At 43.8% G+C, this 23,208-nt stretch overlaps 1 protein-coding gene across 2 annotated transcripts in view; it reads left to right on the top strand.

Annotated features, from left to right (window-relative positions):
* The window catches only part of ERMP1 (endoplasmic reticulum metallopeptidase 1), a 361,972-nt gene that overhangs the window by 211,133 nt on the left and 127,631 nt on the right, over positions 1 to 23,208 (top strand). For both annotated transcript variants that reach the window (XR_014970592.1, XM_085634130.1), the window contains exons 5-8: positions 4,301 to 4,447; positions 7,617 to 7,709; positions 11,687 to 11,899; positions 20,193 to 20,413. Coding sequence is in view for 1 of the 2 variants with exons in the window: in XM_085634130.1 (XP_085490256.1) it covers positions 4,301 to 4,447; positions 7,617 to 7,709; positions 11,687 to 11,899; positions 20,193 to 20,413 (674 nt within the window). In the remaining variant the exon portion in view is untranslated. The remainder of the gene's footprint in view (positions 1 to 4,300; positions 4,448 to 7,616; positions 7,710 to 11,686; positions 11,900 to 20,192; positions 20,414 to 23,208) is intronic.

The following is a 23,208-nucleotide window of genomic DNA, read 5'->3' as shown; positions in this document are numbered from 1 at the left end:
CCTCCTGATTAGGAGCCTCAGTGACATAGCAGGCTCCCAACAACCTTGAACCCAGCACCTGGATTCTGCCATCTGTGAGTCGGGCCCTGCCAAGTGTTGCCACCCCAGTCCTGGACTCTTGGAAGTGGGCCTGGAGGTGCTCTGCTCTCCCATCTGTGGACACAGCAGAATTGATGCATCTCCTTGGCTGTGCAGCGCAACCCTGAGCAGATCCGACTTATCGCCTGTGCTGCACGGACTTTCCCGGTGTAAGGACTTTGTATCGCCCTCGCAGCCCCATCGGAGTGACTGCTGCTCGATGCATTCGCAAAGCAGACCCTTGCATCTCAACCCTCTTGTCTATGGCAGCCCCGACGATGACGCAGAACTCATCATTGCAAGCCAGCAGCTGCCTCAGCACCACCTGGTGCGTAACGCATCGTAAACCGCTTCGCTGATAGCCTCCTCGAATGGCGATGCAGAACCTCGTATCGTAACTTCTCGCAACTGATCATGCATGATGCATCTCCAGCCAGGACCTTGAATCGCCTTGGCTGTGCGACGCATCCATGACTCAGGACTCCAACTCTTTGCAACCAGGATTTGAGTTACTCTTGTTCGGTGGGCATAACTGGGTTTCTATAGCCGGCCCACGTTCTATCCTGTTCAGCCCGAACTTGTGACTTTGTCCCGGTCTAGGGCGACCAGATATCCACAGTTGGCGCTTTGTGCTTTTTGGCGCTATTTTCACCTAATTCTTTAAAACTGCATATCTCCGGTTCTTCTGATTGGATTTTTCTTGTGTTTTCACTTTATTACTGTTTGAAGTGCTGCATAAATACTTTACACAGTTCTTTTAAGTTAAGCCCGAGTGCTCTGTGCCACGCTACCAGAGGGTTTTGCACCAGTTAATTTGGGGTTTGCTTGTGACTAGTTTCTGCTTGAGTAGGGTTTCACTTCCCTCACCCAGTAACCTAATTTCTCCCACCTTGAAAGGATCCTGACCTTTTGGCAGCTGCAAAAGGCTCACAGCAGTGCCCAACTGAATATTGCCTGGTGACCGTTTTATCAAGGAAGCTGGTAGAGTCCATTCCTGTTCTTAGGCTGACCCTCTTCAGTCTTGTTTTTCTGACAGCTACTCAAAGAGCAACTCTTTGTCGCTCAATGATAATTGAGCTCACTTGGGCCATTACAGACCCGGAAACTTTAAATGCCTTCCCTCCCCATCAGAATCTAACAAACTGTGGATCTGTTCCTGAAGAAATCTACAAATGACAGGCTTGTTATGGCCCAAAACAGTCCTTCAGAAGATCGTAGACAACACCCAATACTTGGAACAATGTTTGAGTCTCTGCATAGGCTCAGCATCCTGCGATTCTGGGTAAATCACTTAAAAGAAAACATTTGACTTTGTGTATTGTAACTTGTTCATAAACCGTGCTTCAATGCCCTTGCGCCGAGTTTGGGCTATTTATATTTGCAAAAATAAAAATACATCTTGCACTTCATCCAGAGGAAGTACTTCCACCTCCCCCAGGAAAAGAGCGAACTTTCCATATCGAAAAAGATTTGCCATTTTCACTACTTTTGCTCACCTGGGGACTTGATATTGAGGAGTTATCCATCACTTGCTTAGGCCACTTCTCTAAGACATTGGGTGTTACAATGGCTACCAGGAAGTGGTCCTCTTCGAGGTAACAGTAGAAGAGCAAGGGACTGAGGTTGTCCCATGGGGCCATATCAAGAAACATCAGTCTTGTCTGCTTGGTGGAAATGGTCTTTTGCAGGCATCTGATGGAATCAGGCTCTAAGATGCCAACTTAATAAAATGTACCTTACACCATCGTAGCCAGATGGATCCGACCAGAAAACTCTTTTCTCCACTACCAATAAGGCAATCTAGTTTCATCTCATCAAGTGGTTTCTTTTCTTCCCCTCTGCCAGGTGACCTGTTGCTAATTGAGACCGAGACCTACTATTAGCAAGACTAATTCGGAAAACGTTTAACTCTTGTGACATGAAGCTGCTTTCAAATAAGACTTCTTTCCTGGTTTCTATAACTTTTGTTGGGCATCTGAGTGAGCTTTAGGCTATTTACAGCTCTACACTATGCACGGTGTTCCTTCGCGATAGCATTTTATTTATTTATTTGAAGAGTTTTATATAACGCGAACAAGACCACATAAGGGTAACAGAGTGCTTTACATCGTGGTATTTCAACGGGCACACCCCGTGGTAATCGTAACACAATCAGAATAGAAAACAAACATAACAGATCATGAAAATCGAAAACCGAACTAAAGGCATTGTATTGATAACTCTCTCCAGTATGTTTCCCTAAGTTTTGACAGAATTCCACCAAAATGAAGACTTTTTTCCTGGTGTTCTTGGCGACCCTAAACAGTATTTTTCCTGGTGTTCTTGGCGACCCTACACATTCCTTTGGATAAAAAGATGTTGCGCATTCTTGATGACCAGAATTATCAGTGATTCTGTGCAGAGAGAATACGTTTGTGCACTCTTCAGATCCACTACCCATGAGGCTGGGCAAGCTGCATCTAAGACAAATTTGCCTGATTGTCCTCTTTCTAGATGCAGAGTTAAAGCTGCCTCAGTGACATTGTCTTGGCATATGCCTATCGCGTATGTGTATGGTAACTACATTGACTAATTCACGTGCATTCATCCTCCTGCCAGCTTGTCAGCCACTTGCCAAACAAAACGGTGATAAGCTATTTTTAAATACATGAATAAAGTATTTTGCAAGGGGTCGTTCCCATGCAGGACGCACAGGTGTGACTGCATATGATGAAATTTCCTAAGTGTGATACTGGGCGTGTAGTGCTTGAACTCTTGTGAGATGCAGGTTCCGTTCCCGCCCAAAGGTAACACGGTAGCCACACTAACAGTAGGAAAGAGCCTATATATTGTTCTTGTGTTTGAGAAGGGTTATCACAAGCGAGTGACTGTCTTATATCATTCAAAATCCGCATTTGGCAAAAGCCTGCTGTGCCTCTATTTTGCTGTTGCCTCGCAAGCCATACAGCTTTTCCTGGTTGTTCTACAAGTGGACTTCACTCTTCTCTGTTTGTGGCCGACCCAGTCCTTGGTTTTTATGGTCCGCTCACCAAACAATTACGTGAGGAACAGTAGAGAGAGGGGCTTTAGCTCTTACCACAGGTTAGTAGACAGTAGGACATGTTTCGATTGGGCAGAAAATGAGTGCTTCTATTTAAAAGAAAAGAAAAAAAAGTGCTTGTCCTCCATGCAACTGTGATCATTTTGTTTATTTATCCAGCTGCCTGAGTTTGAACTTTCAGGGGAACACACATCATTGTAAAACTAGTAAAGTGTCTTAGATAGTCAGATCATTTATGGTGTTTGTCTTTCTCTGGCAGCGCACAGATGGGAGGAGGGCAGTCATTAACCTAGATGGTTGTTTAGGTCTAGCTTGACAGTGCAACTTTCACCTGACTTTTTATTGCTCAAAGTATTTTTATTGAGATTCTTTGCAACAAACATCAGAAGTATAGTACAGAGGGAAGAAATGCAGACATCGCTTATTGGGGTATGAGGAATGTCAATAGTTACATACTTAGTTAACCACACAGGCATGGTGACAAAGAGGCATATAGTTGCAGCAAATCCTGGTGTCTTTGGAGCAAGGAGTTGTGTTGGTTTGGGGGTTAGAGGTAATTTTGCAGCTGTAGGGTTAATCGTTAGCATTATTGTAGAGTAGGATACCCTAAGGTAGCATTGTGGAGTAGAAGAGTTCCAGAGTAAGGAGGTAGAGGTGGCTAGAGAGCGAGAGGGAGGAAGGTTGGAGGAAAGCACATCGCATAGCAGGGGGGGGGAGGTGGGAGGGGTAGTGAAGGGTCCATTTGGAAGACCTTTTAACCTATAGCAATATTATTCTGCGGGTTTTTGCTTCCATTCAAATGCATATCCATTTCCATGCTATCGACTTGTAATGCTTCACATTACTGAACAGCTTTCCTTTTCAGCCAGACCTATTGACATTGCCAGTGCTTGTTATTACTGTCTGAGAGCGTGCAGTATTTAAGTCGCGAGGAAAGAATTCTCCACCTTCAGGTTCAGTGAGACGGTGGCGTACATACAGCACGGCTTTTATACTGCTAGAAATGAGATCCAGTTAAAAAGGGCTGAGGTAATTCAGTCCACTCCTGTTTGCCTACTAATTCGCAGTATTTCTATTGTTCATTACTCGCTTGGTTTCTTCTAGTGCATAAGCAGAAACTTTAAAGTGTTGGACTTATTCCTTCTGTCTGTCTCATTGGTGAGTTTTGTGTGTGTCTGACAGGGCCCGAGAACCCGTGGCTGGTCCGCGCCTACGCCTCTGCCGCCGTGCACCCCTTCGCGTCGGTGGCGGCGCAGGAAGTTTTCCAGAGCGGAATTATCCCGTCGGATACAGATTTCCGAATCTACAGGGACTTTGGAAACATTCCAGGTAGGCCAGGAGCTTAGAAACGCTTTAAGCAGCTCACCCGCGCATTAACAAACAATTGTAATTTCAAATATTTATGTGCGCATTGTGCTGCGAGGCGCGATAAGGCACGCTGTAACTTTACACCGTGTGCTTTGATTTGACATGGGAGAACAGCCTGGAGAGCGAGCCTTTCAAGTGGCTTCTAAAATGGGATTAAAATAATAAATAAAGCGTGATAGCATAAGAAAACGAAATTCGAGGTCACCAAGGGGCGTTTGTGCAATAAAAAACCTTCATGTTTTAAACTAATCTCTTCTCCTAGGTCACTCCCTTCAGATGTAATTATTCATTTTCTCGGATGTTTACTTTTGCGTTAAGGTCTATAATAGAACCCTGTACTTTTTAGATGTTTGAGGAATGAGCCTTATAGCTATCAAATTACTTTAGAAGTATTGGAACTAAAATATGTTAATTTGAGACTGCTCACGGCTCCTACCTGACCGCGGTGTGCTTTTAGAGCTGCCTTGTGCGCCACACCTTGTGAGTAGACACTAGGATTGATGCCGCCTATACCCCGTCCCCATTTTAGCCTGGCGGAAACAGGATCTCTGATCAACCCACCATCTGCCACTAGCCCTAGGCAATGGAAAGCAAGAAACTGGAGCACTTAGTTGTATTTTTACAATAGTTATAGTTAAAACAAATGTCACCAGTTCCAGTACTTTCCTTACCTTACAATTGATTTTGAAGTTTCACTTCTAATAGGCCTTTGAGGCATCTAAATTTACAATCTGTGTTGGTCAATGCTCTCTCCCTAGCAGCACGCCTTTCCTGCAGGTAACATTTCTACTGCTTCTCTTGTCGTGTTGCGACCACTGCCATTCATACGTGATCTACTTTAGGGAGCTGCAGTGGGTTGGATTTTACCTGAGACTTACCAGCATTGATGTGTGCAGAGGAAACGATAGCTGTGCTTTTAGTAGGTTCAATTCTTGTTTCAGGTGCCCTTCAATCAAGGTACAGTGAAGAACACATTTGGATACCCTTATTCCTTGATCAACATGACTGTTTTCTTTTTGACCATAGTTGCTTTCGCAAGAAGTTAAAAACATGGCTATTTGATAACTAAGCCAGCAGTTGTTCTCAGAGCCGTCTGCATGCGCCATGAGACTGAGTGATGTGTGCGCAATACAAATGTCCCCTGACTTGACTTGATTTAGTGTGTGGAGTTTCTTTTGCGTGAAGTAGAGTAGTGTTCTAATGGACAGCATCAGCACAGTGTGTCTGGCTGTAGAGCAACAGTCTCATCTTGACCTTGTACCCAGTTTACAAAAACAAAGCAATATATCTGCATCCTTGGAAGTACTCCTACCAACTGGTGTACTAATTCTACTTTTTGGAATTCACAAACTACCAGGAATAGCCTAGAAAACTGCACCACGCACTAGTTTCCGGGTGTACTACTGGAAATCTCCTGTGACCTTTTACTCTGGCTCGCATCCCTCCGTGCGCGATTGTGTCTAGCATACATATACGCACTGGTAAAATGGAGGCCGTGTGCAAATGCAATTTTTTTTATTTTAAACTTTCTTTTAAGCCTTTGCTGGAGTTAAATACAGATCTTCTCCAGTGTGGAAAGTGTTGGATTGAGCTGTGAATTTCCACAAGCATACAAGCTTGTGGGTTGTAAACTTGCACTGCTAACCATGCCTTGTTCCACCGACTATCCACCCCAGAGTAAGATTTAGCGCTATATTTTGTATTCCTTTTGATGTGAGGGTACATTGCATGTTAAGGTAAAGCTGGTGCAAAAGCACACAGGTGCCACAAACCAAAGCCACTCGTATTCTAGTTGTTGACCTTGTTACCATGAAGCTGCACTAATATTTGTGTGCTGTAATGGTGTAGTCTCTTGAATTTCACATGACAAGCTTAACACGAAAATAATGCATGCAGTTCCTTTAAACATGCAGTCTGATTAACTTCAGCTGGTTACTGTTGCATCTAATCTTTCAGTGTATGCTATGCCTATACATTGCACTGAGATGTCTTTTCCGGTTCTTCTCTTACCCAGTCCTATTCCCCTCCATATTTTTTGTTTCACCTTTTCAGTCATTTCTTTCAGAAAATCAACTGTTAGTGTAGATAGTGACCTAGAGGTCTCCCCGTGCCTCGAACCTGTGGGATTCCTTAGGGCTGGATCCTTTCCTGAGTCACCTTTAGCCTCTGCGTGGACCTTTAGCGTAGCGGAGGAGGTACTAACTCACAAACGGGGTATCCACATTCCTTAATACACTACAACATTCCATTTTAGTAACTCATTATGGGTGTATACTAGGGGTATGTGAAATCTGTCATTTGCATTTGTGTAATTGCACGAAATTTGGGGGGAAATGATACGAAATTTCGCAAAATGCAAACCAGCATTTAGCACTATTTTAGTGTGAAATGCATCCACATGCCCATTTTGGGTGCATCTGGCGTTAAACAATAGCGCAAATACACATGTACCACAACCACTCGCGTTCTAGTGGTACGCATTGTTCTCCTGTGATCACACTAAATTTTTGTCGCAATTGACATGAAATTACGCGACTTGGCTTGTAGTGTAATTTCAGGAATTTCTCTTAACACAAAATTGAGAGGTTGCACCAGTGTAACAAAGTTCCCCCTTACCTAGCATATACGCATGGTATTACCATGTTACTGCCCACTCCAAGGGGCTGAACTAAGAATGGGGGATACTTACTGACCTTGGTAAGTACACGGTGCGTACCAGGTGCTCTATTACTTTTTTGAATGCCAGGGGCATCAGAGGACCCTTAATATTTTAGCTTATTTTTCAATCTGTTCCCTTTTTATTTGCATTTTAACCTGCAAAGGCAGTATATCATTTAGTTTCAGAATAATTTACAGTGACCATGTAAATGTGTTGATTGATATGAAACACTGCATAATGATAAACAGGCCGAAGTGAAATAATTAAATATAATAACCAGCTTTGTAGATGATCAGCTTTCTTGCAAAAATATTGGTGACCTTTTCTGAAAATCAGGTGTTTGAGTATGATGTATTAAGTTAGTGCTCCACTTCCAAATGTCAAAACAATCAGTTTATACAGGTCATGTCTAATTATTGTATTAAACTGTTACTTTACTGATTACGTTTCAAGGTTGTTTTTTCTTAACAGGAATAGATCTGGCGTTTATTGAGAACGGCTACATTTATCATACCAAGTACGACACACCTGATCGAATTCTTACAGACTCGATTCAAAGAGCAGGTATGTATTCCATGTTTAAAATGCTCTTTTGTGTGACTTGCCCCTGAATATTGCAGTTAGCTTCTCAAAACGCCCCTCTACATGCCTTGAGCACTTGAATAGGGCAAAGGACTCCGGCCTGTGCACTATTCTTAATTCAATTTCTTGAAAGAGGTCCTTGTGCTAAGTTTGTTTCCCTGTGGTTTTCAAGAGCACGAACCATGACTGATGGCGGTGTCAGAGCTCAGTACTGACAGGACGAGAGTAAATAAGCTTATACACAAACCTTTATCATGTTTAATGTGTCATAGTATGATCGAGCCACTGAGGCGACTGTATAGCAGTCCAATGAGTACCATAGGGAAAGCATTCATGTTTATTGTGGATCACAAAGGTTCTGAGAGATGGATGAGAAATGCTTTGTCTATCTCGGAGGCAGTCACACTAGGAAAGGTGCCACTGATCGGGCACCTTAAGTGAGTGTGGAATGGTCTTGCCATGGCTAGCAGTATTTTGAGGGGATCATGTGAGAACGGTCATGGCAGATGAATTCGCGTGTTGGGTGGAAGAACACATAATGCCAAACGGGTGTCTCTGAAAAAGCATTTCTTTCTAATAGGATATGTTTTTCTCATGTTTAGGGGGTACATGTAATTTTAACTTTTGACTAAATGGCATAGGCCCTAGCTCAACAATCCAAAAAGGTGTTATTGAATTATGATGCTGCCTGCAGAGATTTGAGAGCAATATAACAACCAATGTTTCTACTTTTATTTTTGTATGTTACTAAAGGTTTGAGGTTAAAGAGAAAAACCACTGGTGGAGAGGGTAAAGTTACTTACCTCTAACACCAGTTCACCCTCGTGTATCGCCATTAAATCCCTAAAGTGCCAACAGATACACTCCCCAAGTGTAAAAAAGTTGTCTTCTCTGCCTTTTTAGGGTCAAGCCTGCGAGAGCATGCCGTAGCGCATGAGTCTCGCTTGCACAGTTGTATACATTGAAGGGATTGGAGCCTGCCCCTTGCTTAACATTTGACTTGCGTGGCACTCTTCTTTACAACTTCATAATTTGTCAAGACAGCCCTAACATCATTACCGTTCCTCTCTGTGGAGAAGGGTTCAAGCACTGATTGATTCAACTTGATCAGTGCCCGTCCGCTACTCCTGACGTGATTGAGTTACTAGTTTGTTCTGTTTAACTTTTAGTGCCCTGCAAACAGAAGGCGTGTGGCTGGGGGGAAAAAACGTGCCAACAGGACAAACAAAATTGCAGTTAATTAATTACTATAGTTAAGCGTCTTTATTTTTGCCAAGTCTTCACTTCTCACTTTACACTCATGTTATCTTTTGTTTTTGCTTGTGGGCACTGTACTCCAGATGAGGATTATTTTATTTTAAAGCGACATTATCTCTATTTTATGTGTAATTTCTGAAATGATACTTTAACACATCGTACAGTACACTCCATTCTAACCCAACTCTATCTGCCTCACGCCAGTCCACATAACCTCACTCCACACCAATCCGCCCCACTCAATCCCTCAATCCAATCCGCCACAGACCAATCCAATCCCCTCTAATCCACCACTCACCACATCCCACCCCACTCCAATCCAAAAACAATCTGCCCCACTCCAACACAATCTGCCCGCTCTAATCTGCCCCACTCCAATACAAAACAATCTGCCACACACCAATCTGCCCCAATTCGCCCTGCCCCACTCCAGTCCAATCCGCCTCACTCCAATACAGCCACTCAATCCCAATCCATCCCACTCCAATCCGCCTCACACCAATTCAATTCAGCCCAATCCACCCCACTCCAATCCAAAACAATCTGCCCCACTCCAGTCCAAAACAATCTGCCCAACTTCAATCCAATTCACCTCAATCCTGTCCCTCCTACTCAATCCAATCCACTTCACTCGAATTCAAACTACCTCACTGCAATCCAATCTACTGCACTCAAATCCACCCCACCCAATTCACCCAACTCCATTCCACCCACTCCACTCCAATCTAAGCTACCACATCTAGTTCACCCCACTCCACTCCACCCCAATCCAACCCACTCTGCTCAAACCCATCCCACTCTACCCCAATCCCTCCAGTACACCCCACTCCAATCCGATGCACCCACTCTTATAAACCCCATTCCATTCCATCCTACTTCAATCCACCCCCTTCAGTCCATCCCACTCCAATCCACCACCCCTTCAGTCCAGTTTCCCCCCACTCCACTCAACTTTTAATTCGCCCCTCTCCAAACAACTCTATTCTAATTCAACCCACCTCAATCCAATCTACCCAAACCAGTCTAATCCACCCTACTCCAATCCACCCCACCTGATTTCAATCAACTCCAATCCACCCCCATCAAGTCCACCAATTCCAATCCACCCTACCCCACTTAATCCAACCCATTCTGCCCCAATCCAATCCACCCCAAACTACTCCAATCCAATCCACTACCTCAGTCCACTCCACCCTATTCCACCAACCCACCCCACGACACTGCACTTTGACACTCTACTCAACTCACAACACTGTACTCCCCCAACTTGAATCTACGACACTCTACTCCACAAATCCAGTCTGTAACACTCTAACCCCCCCCCCCCCCCCCAATCCTCTCCACTCTAGGACACTCGAGGCCATCAACTTTTTTTGTCCTGCTGAACAGCAGCCACACTGGTGTACAACGTTGCAAAAACACATTATCAAAGCCAATAGATCTTGTATAGGTGAGACATATTGACTTTGCCAATGCTTGTTTGGATAATGTTACTGGGAGGTTAATTGAAGAGAAACACATTTTCATTTTCAATGGTAGCCGTGCATATGTTTCTTGCTCTTGGTTTCACATCTGTCTCCCAGATGGGCATTCTTTGTAAAGATATATTTTAGGTGTTTTTTCCAGCTTGGTCCATTTTCTCCCGATTTGATTCCATATGGCTGTCATCTGTAGAGGGAAGGGTTGAGCTTGCTATAATAGCTAGCATTTATGAATGTAATTGAAGATTCCATGATGAGACGGTAAAGTTACTCACGGATGACACTGTTTTTCCATTGTGGGGTCTTCATAAAATTCATAAACCGATTTCACTATGCTCTCGTAGGGCAAATAGTATGGAATCAAAGTTTCTAGACCATTCGAGAGCGTTCTTTGCAAAGACCTATTTGAGGTGTTCATTCTAGTTTCGTCTATTTTCTCTTGCTTCGAGTCCATATAGCGTGGTCCCCCTTTTTGGGAAGGAATGAGCTTGCTATTGTATCCAGCACTTATGAACATCACTGAAGATTCCATGATTTTGAAAGTAAAGTTACTTACCTGTGAAATATTTTCTTCACTATAAGGACTTTCCATATGCCCTGAAAGGGAAATGGAATGGAAGGTACATTTTAGAGCCTTCTTCCTTCAGTAGATAATCCAAATAGCCTAAAGGACCAACTTCAACTGTGCTGCCTTCGGGGTCTGTGGATCTCCTTGCAAGATGGAGGACCAGGATATTTCTGCGTCCTGCATAAATACACAAGTAGTCCTGCAATTCTTTCAGAGGTTCGAAATAATTGAACATTTAGTCCAGATGTAGGAGTAACGCTCATAGCAGTGAATTTTCAAATTAGCGCCTGAAAGGATTGTGCATGGTCCATTAAATCTAGCTGATCTCGGTGTTGCCAGAGATGAACAATTCTTTGTTTGCACGTCTGTTCGTTTCTGAGTGTGTGCATGGTGTATTATATAGACAAACCTGCACTTTGATGTACTATATCATTTTGAATCAGGTGCTTCATAAAAGGATATAATGACCTAAGGTGTAGTCCTCTGATGTCCAGGGCGTATTCAGTAGTAGCCTGCTGCAGCCTGATTGGGTACAGATACAGACAGTTTGTCCAATATCAACTGAGTGATGTAGTGTTTCTGTGCTATTTGCCCAATAATGGTTTGGAGGAATTATGATTACTATTTTCTAATGGTTGCTTTCTTTTTAACAGGTGACAATATCCTTGGTGTTCTCAAATATTTAGCTACTACTGATGAGTTGGCTCATTCTTCTGAGTACCGACATGGCAATATAGTCTTCTTTGACGTGTGTGGTCTCTTTGTGTTGGTTTATCCAGCGCGTGTTGGTGCTGTAATAAACTCTCTGATAGCAACAGCTGCAATTCTCTACCTGGGCAAAAAATTCTTCAAACCTAGAAATGGAGGTAAGTCATGTTATTGCCACTCTTTCATATGTGATTTGTTTTTTTGTCGAGAATTACAATTAACTAACCGGAATGCTTTTTGTTTCAGTATTATGTACATGCTTGTACTGTGAGAAATATTAGTGTTGTGATTGGACCCATTCAAACTGCACGTAATGCCTATTGTAGGGAGATAGTGCAGTTATGATCATCGGTCATAACCACTGATTTACTGATCTGGGGTATAGAGTTGGATGATGCATGCATTTCATTCATAGGTGGGTTGGGAAGAACTTTCTACAATTTTTAAGGAGGGTTATCTTCCCTGTATTGTTACTGGAAGAGAGGTCTCCGAATCAGCCATCTTACTTTCTTTCCCACCACTGCATAAATATATAAGAGGAAGAATTATGAACTGAGATGTGTAAACATTTGTCTGCATCGCAGGCTCGAGATATTGTGAGCCGGCAAGCCCTTCAGCCATTTTCTTATTTTCACATAAAGCAATTTTTAATGTCATTTTACTCGGGAGGATGAAGCAGAGCATTGTACACCGAAAGGCTCACACACCATCTGTGCATAGTTCAAGTGTCTGCAGTGGAATTAACCTTGTTCCTGCGTAGATAAATGCATACTTTGGAGGTGGGAGGGCTGCTGATAAGTAATGAGATTTGGGAGAGTCCATGTTTCACAGGTTGGTGGGAAACAACTATATGATTAGTTCTCTTAGTCTTAAACATTACCCTATTCAAAGAATAGTCGATAGAGGGGGCAAAGCAGTTCTTGTATTACTTGATTTATCTGCGGCTTTCGACACCGTGAATTACACGGGTTTGTGCAGCGGCTGCGGGAGGTAGGGATTGGGGGTCTGGCTCTGTCCCTCCTATCCTCATTCTTGGAAGGGAGAGAGCAGAGCCTGCATTGGGAGGGTATGCAGTCAGACAGTTTACATCTACCCTGTGGGGTTCCACAGGGATTAGCATTGTCTCCAACAATGTTTAACATTTACGTGCTGCCCCTGGCCAGACTCATTAGGAAGCATGGTTTTCCATATGCAGATGACTCCCAGCTCATAATCTCGATAGCTAAACAGCCTGAAGATACATCCATCCGGTTTCATACGTGTCTTGAAGAGATTATGACCTGGATGAACCACAGCTTCCTAAAAAATAAGACGGAGGTCATTGAGTTTGGCCAGGGGCGACCCCTGTGGAATGCTTCCTGGTGGCCAATGAGAGCAGGAGAATGCCCCAGCCCTGTCTCTAAGGTTAGAAACCTTGGAGTTATTTTTGATTGCCAACTAAATTTCTCCGCTCAGGTAAATAATCTTACCTCTTCTTGTTTCTATTTAATCAAAACTTTGAAAAAGATCCTAACCTTCATTGGGAAGGAACTACAAAAGACAGTGGTAGTGGCTCCTCTGCTATCTAAGTTGGATTACCGCAATGGCTTGCTGCTGGGGATTAACAAACTCCAGATGAGCAAATTGCAGTCATTGCAGAATGCTGCTGCGAGGTTGCTCTTAAATATACCGAGAGGTCAACCAACTTCGCTGGAATCGGAGCCCTCCATTGGCTTTCCATTCAGCAGCGGGTGGATTTTAAGGCTTTGTGTCTGGTCCACAAAGCATTCTACTGTGGGTGAGCTAAAGATATTCAAAAAATGTTCAGGCCCTACATCCCGTTTCGCTCATTAAGATCCAGCACATTGGGTCTTCTCCACATTGATAGGATTAGGGGAGTAAGATGGGGTGGAAGAACCTTCTCTTACTGCGCAGCGAAGCTGTGGAATAAACTGCCAACAGCCATGCGATTTCAATCAAATAGACAAACCTTTAGGAAAGAACTAAAGACCTGGCTGTTCGCCTTAACATAGGCTCGTGATATAGGCTGCACCACTTTCATTTACACCAGCGCCAAGATGCCTCGGCATTCGAGTGCTTTAAAAACATATATCCTATCCTATCCTATTCCACTCACAGGTGAGCCCCCACAGTCTACTCACAAAATTACATTGGATTAGCATTCGTTTTGCCCAAATATATCCTTGATAACTGAGTTGGGTTCCACATATTGCAACAAACGGGCCCTAGAAAACATTTAACTATGCATCATTTTCTTATTTCTTTTGTGGGGCGCGCCAATAGCTGAATGTACGCTTACTTCAGAGTGGCTTGTGATGGAGGGACATGACACTGGGGGGTGAAGTCTATGTTGGGTGCAGAGTGTCAAAGAAATATCTTCTGATGGTCAAGTGCCTGCCAGATGTGCTGTGGGAGAGAGCTCCTGAAGGAAGAGTGTTGAAAGTGCAGAAACCTCTTCTCAAAACACGGGCACCTTGGCCAGCAGATGTCCAGCAGCGAGGGGTCCGAGGGTGATTTACGGCAAGTCTTGTGCGCCTCACTGGAAGAGTGATAGTCCACTGGTGAGATAGAAAGGATCCTGATAATGATTACTTTGTATCAGGTGCAGGATCTCGAAATCCAGGCTTTCTTTGGGCAGAGGCCAATGTAGAGTTTTTATTGCCTGGGACAAGTGGTCCAAAATGCGTCTAATCTATTAAAAAAATAATTAATTAGTGAGTGCCAGGACCCTCGTCAGGAGGCCACTGCTGCTTGCACCTCCCCCCCCCCCCCCCCCCCTCCCCACTGCCTCTTGCAGTGCTGCCAGTGGCAGTATCTGCACAACTACTAAGCATCACACACCTACAAGTACGACAATTCAGACTAACCCACATCCCAAAGCTATAAAAATAGCTTGGGCGCAGGTATGTCATTTTTTATGTATATTGAATTAATAAACGATTGTTGTTGTGCTGATCTCTAAATTAGACAAACAGCGCCGCCGTGTGGCAGACTGTCATAAGTGCTAGTGTTGACAATTAAGTGCTGGTGGCCAGTTCTGGAATCCACCGGCTTAAATTAAGTACTGACTTTTCTCCCGCAAAGAAATTGCATTCCATAATTCATGGCTAATGTTTGAATGTCCTGGGCTCAGTACCCAAGCTTGAGCCTGCTCCTCAGTTTCCCACTGTTAATGACTTTATTTTTCTGTCCAAGAGACTTGTTACCTGATAGGTGGTGTACATGTTTTGATGCTGCTCACTAGCAGAAAGGCAGCGTAGCTGCATAGAGGGTACAAAGCAAATACACAATCAGCTTGTGATGGGTGGGTAGCTGGTTTATAAACGCAAAAGTGGAATGTTAGTGCCATCTGATCCAGTGTTCTTTAAAGTGGTGTGTCTTCAGCTCTTTCCTAAATTGGTGCAGGGTAGATACAGGCCTGGTCAATAGAGGGATATGGTTCCAGGTCCTGGGTTCAGATATACGTTACGCCTGTTTTTTAGGTCTCGCCTAGCTATTGCGTTTACGCAATCGCTATGCGAGACCCTAGTAAGAGGGGCATTTCAAAGTGCTCCCAAAAGTGGATTGCATGGCGAGCACGCGCACAATCACGTGCATCGTGCCGCCATGCAATCCGTTTGGGGAAGCGCTTCAGCCCACTGGCGCGTGCACGTGTAGCCACAGCCTCGGCATCCTACTTCAAAGTGTCCTCTCCCCCGCCTGGAATGCACTCCCCCGCCACAGCATGCCGAGAGATTGTTTCCTCATGGCGCCTCTCACAACTGTCCCTCCCCCACCACAGGGCTAGTCTCACGGACGCATTGCCATCCATCGATTTCACTTTCATGCCCGTGTTCTCTTTGCCTTTCAGCACACAGCCCGCCCTCCGTGTTTTCTTGCAGCTTTGCCCAGATCTGAGTCTCAAACAACCAAAATAATAAGTTTGCCCTGCACGCTTTCTGCGCTTTCAAAGTTAACATATGCCGCGCTCATTCCCTTTTCATCCTTCTAAGGTCGATAACATTAGCTCCATTAATTCTGTGTCTAAGGATTTAAATAACCATATGTTTTCTTGCAACTTTAGGCACTTCACACACACACAGCCCCACTGCTCACACACACAGGCATCAAGGCAGCAACAGAATGCTCTGAGCCCCACCAGTGTTTGCCACACACACATGCCTCTCGCATCTCGTGTTTTCTTCCAGCTTTGGCCCGTGTTCTTTGCCTTTCAGCACTCAGCTTCCCCGTAACCACCATTTAACTAACATCCTGCCACACTCATTCCATTTTCATCCTCGCTTTCACTTTCATGCCAGTGTTCTCTTTGCCTTTCAGCACACAGCTTCTCCGTAGCCACCATTTAACGACCATCCTGCCACACTCATTTCATTTTCATCCTCGCTTTCACGCCCGTGTTCTCTTTGCCTTTCAGCACACAGCTTCTCCGTAGCCACCATTTAACGACCATCCTGCCGTAAACACCATTTAACTACCATCCTTTTAGTTAAAATCAAAGAATTGCCTCTAAGGGTTTAAGGAACCATAGAAATACAAGGCAAGGCAACATACACTCCGAATGCCACTCAGCGCCACATAATTACACACCACATAATTACACTACACTCAATGCCACATGCACTCCAAATAACACTGTGCCAATTAATTACAATGCAAACAATGCAAGATACACTCAAAATAACACTCAATGCCACATAATTACACGCCACTAAAATCAACATACACTCCACACAAAACCACTCAGTGCCACATAATTATATTCTACATAATTACACTCTATCGCCCTCACTCTCTATCTATCGGACTATTGCACTCTATCTATCGCATCACCACAGCATCACTTAGCACCACCACAGCATCACTCAAGGGCACCACTACATCACTATGCGCTACCACAGCATCAATTAACGCCACAGCATCACTCAACACCACCACAACATCACTCGCCGCCACCACAGTATCAATCTGTACAACCATTCAACAATAACTGGCTCTAATATGTTCTCTCAATATTTAGGCTTTATTACAAATGGCACAAAAAAAGGATATTTAACTTCTGTTCTTGGATTTTATGCACAATTAAATACACTAAACATAATCTTCACAAGAGTTATTAACAAAAGTTTAAACGATTGCCATTATAACTTACATTAACTTTTATTTAAGTATTAATTATTTGCAAAAATTAAAAGCCATTGTTATTTGTAATATCAATACATCTAAGTCACGTAAATAAAACACATATTGCATTACAAATGCTATAGGTGTCACATTTGCAACAGTTAAAACTATTGACATTGTACATGAGAAAGATGGTATTGAAAATATTGAAATTACTAACACATAAATAAAAAATTAGTCAATTTACAATACAAATAGCTCAAACTTTCCTAATGCGAGACCTATTGCATTGCAAATGCTTGTTTCAGTTTGTTTGCATTCTTCGTCTCTAGTCTGATTACACACAGAGGCGCCAATCCTCTGTACTGCTGACATGCCTTTGAGGGCTATTTGCCCTGCATCCAACATCTGGCCTCTTGCACCCAGAGATCAATGCCAACAAAGGTCTGACCTCATCAAGGTCCCCATGTGTTTTCCCACCAGCACCTGGTTACCCAGAGACCAGCACCCATCCAGGATTGGCGGCCAGTACTACTGAAGAGGATGGTCTTTGTCGGGGCACGCTCAAGAGGAGTATGTTTTGGAATAGGCGAATAGCAGAATATATTTCGGCCTATTAGGATGCTGAACGAGGCGGTCCTAATAGGCACACCTTCCTTGACTAGGAAGTGACTAATAAATATCACAATTGAAAACGCGATCGAAAGAGAAGTATCGCGAGACTTTGAACCAAGCTGAGATACAGCACGTGCAGGCTTGAAATTGTGATACAACAAACAAATGATGGACGGAATGCTGACAATGCAGACATTCTCCCCCAGTCAAGAGATCTGGGTTAAATCCATCGTTCTTTTGCCCACTACACCACCCCAGTTTAGACATGGCCATATGCAAATCAGTCTTGACCCTGTGCCTCATGGGAACAGTCCAGCCCGAACTGCCAAGCCATGTCTTCCCTGGACCGGAATCAAGCATCCTAGGACCGGTTTCTGGCTATCAGCCGTCATCAGCCAGGATAGCTTGACTCCAGTGGCGTAGTGAGCACGGGTCCCACGTCTGGGAATACCCATCCCACTTAGGGCGAAAAGCGTTACAACAAACTGGAATGGCATGGTGAGCAAAAAAACGATGGATTTAGGCCCAGATCTCTGTACTGGGGTGAATGTATGACATTGTTCTGCATTCTGTCCATCAATTGTTATTTTTGCATTTGTCACCCCGAGTGGGAAGGGTATGCTCAGACGTGAGTCCCTTGCTCTCCATGCCACTGGAATCAGGCTATCCTGGCTGATGAGGGCTGAAAGCCCGAAACCGGTCCTAGGATGCTTGTTTCCAGTCCAGGGAGGACCTGGCTTGGCAGTTCGGGCTGGACTGTTCCCATGGGGCACAGGGTCAAGACTGATTTGCATATGGCTGGGTTCAAACTGGAATGGCATGGTGAGCAAAAAAACGATGGATTTAGGCCCAGATCTCTGTACTGGGGTGAATGTATGACATTGTTCTGCATTCTGTCCATCAATTGTTATTTTTGCATTTGTCACCCCGAGTGGGAAGGGTATGCTCAGACGTGAGTCCCTTGCTCTCCATGCCACTGGAATCAGGCTATCCTGGCTGATGAGGGCTGAAAGCCCGAAACCGGTCCTAGGATGCTTGTTTCCAGTCCAGGGAGGACCTGGCTTGGCAGTTTGGGCTGGACTGTTCCCATGGGGCACAGGGTCAAGACTGATTTGCATATGGCTGGGTTCAAACTGGAATGGCATGGTGAGCAAAAAAACGATGGATTTAGGCCCAGATCTCTGTACTGGGGTGAATGTATGACATTGTTCTGCATTCTGTCCATCAATTGTTATTTTTGCATTTGTCACCCCGAGTGGGAAGGGTATGCTCAGACGTGAGTCCCTTGCTCTCCATGCCACTGGAATCAGGCTATCCTGGCTGATGAGGGCTGAAAGCCCGAAACCGGTCCTAGGATGCTTGTTTCCAGTCCAGGGAGGACCTGGCTTGGCAGTTCGGGCTGGACTGTTCCCATGGGGCACAGGGTCAAGACTGATTTGCATATGGCTGGGTTCAAACTGGAATGGCATGGTGAGCAAAAAAACGATGGATTTAGGCCCAGATCTCTGTACTGGGGTGAATGTATGACATTGTTCTGCATTCTGTCCATCAATTGTTATTTTTGCATTTGTCACCCCGAGTGGGAAGGGTATGCTCAGACGTGAGTCCCTTGCTCTCCATGCCACTGGAATCAGGCTATCCTGGCTGATGAGGGCTGAAAGCCCGAAACCGGTCCTAGGATGCTTGTTTCCAGTCCAGGGAGGACCTGGCTTGGCAGTTCGGGCTGGACTGTTCCCATGGGGCACAGGGTCAAGACTGATTTGCATATGGCTGGGTTCAAACTGGAATGGCATGGTGAGCAAAAAAACGATGGATTTAGGCCCAGATCTCTGTACTGGGGTGAATGTATGACATTGTTCTGCATTCTGTCCATCAATTGTTATTTTTGCGGCTTGAAATTGTGAGACACAGAGAGAACGAAGATCAGGATGGCTGAAAGAGTTGATCGCTTGCCGCTGGCGAGTGCGGTCATTTGATAACGAATCCAAATGCCGGGGTCAGTGGTATAAATTGTTTGCCGTAAATGGTGAACATCATAAATTGGATAATAGTAGAAGCAGAAGTCCATTTATGAGGCACTATATCAAAAGTTATTACTTTTTAATGAGTGATTGAGAAGTGGCAAAGTAACAGGAGAGGAGGAAAGTGAGATTTTCTATCCGTTATTAGATATTTATAACGAAGCTCAAAGAACGGGATTTGTGAAAGAAGTCTGGGAATTGCAGACTTTGCTTAATGCCATATACTTCCCAAGAAAATAGTAATGGTCACGTTGTGGGAGTGGATGGTGAATTTACATGTTTGCGGAAGTACCATTTGTACAAATTGGTGTATAAAAAATAAGAGGAACAATCCTAGTGCTTAAAACACGTGCAAAATGTAATGTAAACTTTGACAACGTGGAAGTTGTTTTTACATGAACTCCACACACAATTCAATCGCGTTGCATTTACCTCCCCTGTTCTATGCGTACTACCCTAAGAAGGGGCCTGCTCCTGTGTCCTATACATTGTTCTTCAATTCCATAGGTCTCTATGAGGAATTCTTGTAATTATTTTGGGGGTTGGTTTTAAAGCACACTACAGGAGTTCCCAGTGGTCAAACATTTGTGCAATACGTTGACTTTCATCGCTTTTGCGCTGAAACATCCGACAGTCGTAAAAATCTGTTTTAAAATGGTTTGATGATACTAACCAGCTTCTCTTTTCCCTTTAGGTGTCGGCCACATGAGGGATCTTGTCTACGGCATTGGCATCATGTTAATCAGCTGGTTCAGCGCCATAGTTACAGTTCTCATTATAGCTCTGTTCATCTCTGTCACTGGCCATTCCCTCTCCTGGTACACACACTTCTATGTCTCAGTACTCCTCTACGGGTCTGCAGCACTGGCCAAGTTAATACTCGTCCATACCTTAGCCAAGAAGTACTTCTTTGTGGTAGGTGCACCACTTGCTACATTACGCCCGCAGACACAGGCCAGAAATAATTTGATCAAATCCTTAACTGCCAAATTGTAAAGATGCCTATTAGCTGTAATTATTATAAATTACTTTGAATTTCTAAACTTTTTACGATTTGCTTTGAGAAAATGCAGGCTTAAATAACTGTTATGGTCGTTGCATTAATTTTTGTGATTGAAAGTTAAGAGCAATTGAACTTCGTTTCTATGTTTTTTTATTGTATGTACAGATTCCAGTTTTACCATTTTAGTTTGAAAAAGGCTTGCAGGTGTGTAATAGAATAGATCAGCCAAATGCTGAGGATTTGCACCCTTCCCACTCTTCCAGAGCCACGGGTACCAGAATTGCCATTGCTTCTGGTGCAAATGAGTAACACATCATCCCTCCTCAAGCAGGGGCAGGAGTTATCGGTTTGTGACTACCCAGTACCCTTTCTCCCCCCAGCAGGGAAGCCCAGTACCAACTGGAAAGGACACCTCATCTCCGCTTTGCCAAATTCTTGTTTCCCCATGCGGGCTTTGGTGTTTAAGGATCCTGTCCGTTTTGTTTCCAGTTACCCCTGGCAAATCATTCTCCCTCCGCCTTCCCTCCATGATAGCGGACACACTTAAGAGTTCCTGCAGGGATTCCAGTACCCCTGGTTGGCATGCAGTTGAGCTGGTGTCAGTTAGGTTCAGATGTCAGTATTTCTGATCTAGGTACAGGTGCTTCAGTCTGAAAAAGAAGCATACTAGGCCTAGTCAGGCTTACTGGGATTTTCTACTTGAACAACAGGGGTGTACCAGTCGGTCAGTCTTTGTCCCCTGCTGTGGACATCGCTGCCTAATCGTAAGGCAAATGTTCCTATTGGTCCGTGTTCATCAGATGCTAGTTAAATCTGGGTACACCACAGGTGTAGCAAACTTATCAAGACGCTGCTTGAATAGGAGCCGCACCGGAATGGTATATTTGGTGTTCTACAAATACAGCCTCAACTTGTTGACCTCTCAGCTAACCATCACATCAGGAAATCCCTTTAACATACATCCTGGATTGACACGGTATTTGAACCAGCAATGGCAGTAAGATTTGCAACTCCTCCCACTCCCAAAGAGTGAAAAATAACAAAGTTTATTGGGACACGCCATTAAAGCATAGACAAACCATACAACTCAGTAAAAAACAATAACATTCATGAAATCACCACCCTAAAAAACCTGAGCTTATAATTTCATGATAAAATACAGCTTAATTGTCAAAACATTTCTCCTTATATTTACAGAATAAAAATTGTACGAAGCCTATAGCTACATCAAAGAAGTTCATATTAGACAAAAGTGTGATCCCTTCCAACCTAGACATTGTCTTATTAAAAACTTCGCACTGAATTAAAATACAAACAATCCATCAAAATAAGGTATATGGCCACATGGACACACCCCAGTGTAGATTTGTAGGCTTTTATACCACTGTTGATCAGAATGTACAGGATTACACCCCTGCTGAAATTTGATCAATTCTAAATGATAATTCTGATCAGGCAGGCTGAACATATATGGTAAAAGAACTACATGGCCCAGGGATTTACGGTTAAGAATAGTAGAAAGTTTCTTCGACAAGTATTTGACATCAAGATTTGCAGAAATAATGGCTGCTGACTCCGCCTCTAAACGCTTAATGAAGAAGGATTTTGAACCCCCCCTTCCCTCCCCCCCCCACCAAGGTAGTAAACAGCATTTTGAACTCATTAAAACCTATTAACAGCTGCTCCGGCCCATTGCCTTTCACAAACGAGGATCTCTTCCCAAAACAACTTAGAAATTTTTGGAGGCTGATCCGTCTGAGCCAACAAAAACCTAACTAAGCGGATACCAGCTAAATGCCCAGACGTTAAACTGAATTCACAACGGATCCCTTGAACCATTGAGCATTTTGGTAAGCACAATCATCTTTTTAGGGCAGCCCCTTCGAGGGCACCCCAAGATGCTTTTGGTCCAAGCAAAAAACCTCTGACCCATACAAAGCTATTGGGGGGATTTTGCTACTTTAAGCTTTCATTAGAGGGGCCCACGAAAATCCACCATAATTTTAGTTCCATTTTACAAGCGAACACGCTTGGAGCAAGATCCAGGTCTTTGCATAGTCCATATTGGACTCGCATCTCTGATTACTTGAGAACCTGAGGCCCAAGTATTTATAATAGTTAACAATATCAATCTTATTTGAACCCAAGTACCATTTAACCCCCCCCCCCCCCCCCCCAAAAGACAGAATCTTTGTTTTCTCCAAATTTATCGATAATTGATTTTCCATACAATAAAGACCAAAGGCGTTGAATTTCCACTGGAGACCCATAAAAGCACAACCAGGTCGTCCACATGTAATAAACACCACCACTTCCAGAATCCCTTAAGAATTCAGACACAGTCAGAAGCAGAAGCCTTCCCGAAATGATTGTCATTGAGCCTAGGGTTAAAAACCAATGAAGTTCACAGTCAATCTACACTTACCCTGCTTATTTCTCCAGCTCAATGCTCAATGGCTTTGTTTTAATGTGTGCTGCCTGAAGGTCTAGATTACAGCTACTTCAAACAGTACCCTGGAGACAACAGTTAAACCCTCAACGACTCAGTTAATTCTTGTATTCCTTTCACATTATTGGGCACAGGAAATGGCCTTGATTCATGTGAAAAGGATTTTGTCGCAATTGCGGTCTATAGTAACACTTCATTGGTGATTTATTTTAGAGGTTTAGTAGCCTAACAACTTTAAGAAGCATGCACATGTGGTGC

Source organism: Triturus cristatus, chromosome 2_1 (assembly GCF_964204655.1).
Source record: "Triturus cristatus chromosome 2_1, aTriCri1.1, whole genome shotgun sequence".
NCBI lineage: Eukaryota > Metazoa > Chordata > Amphibia > Caudata > Salamandridae > Triturus > Triturus cristatus.
Note: the sequence above shows the minus strand (reverse complement) of the source record. Positions and strands in the feature narration are given on the sequence as shown.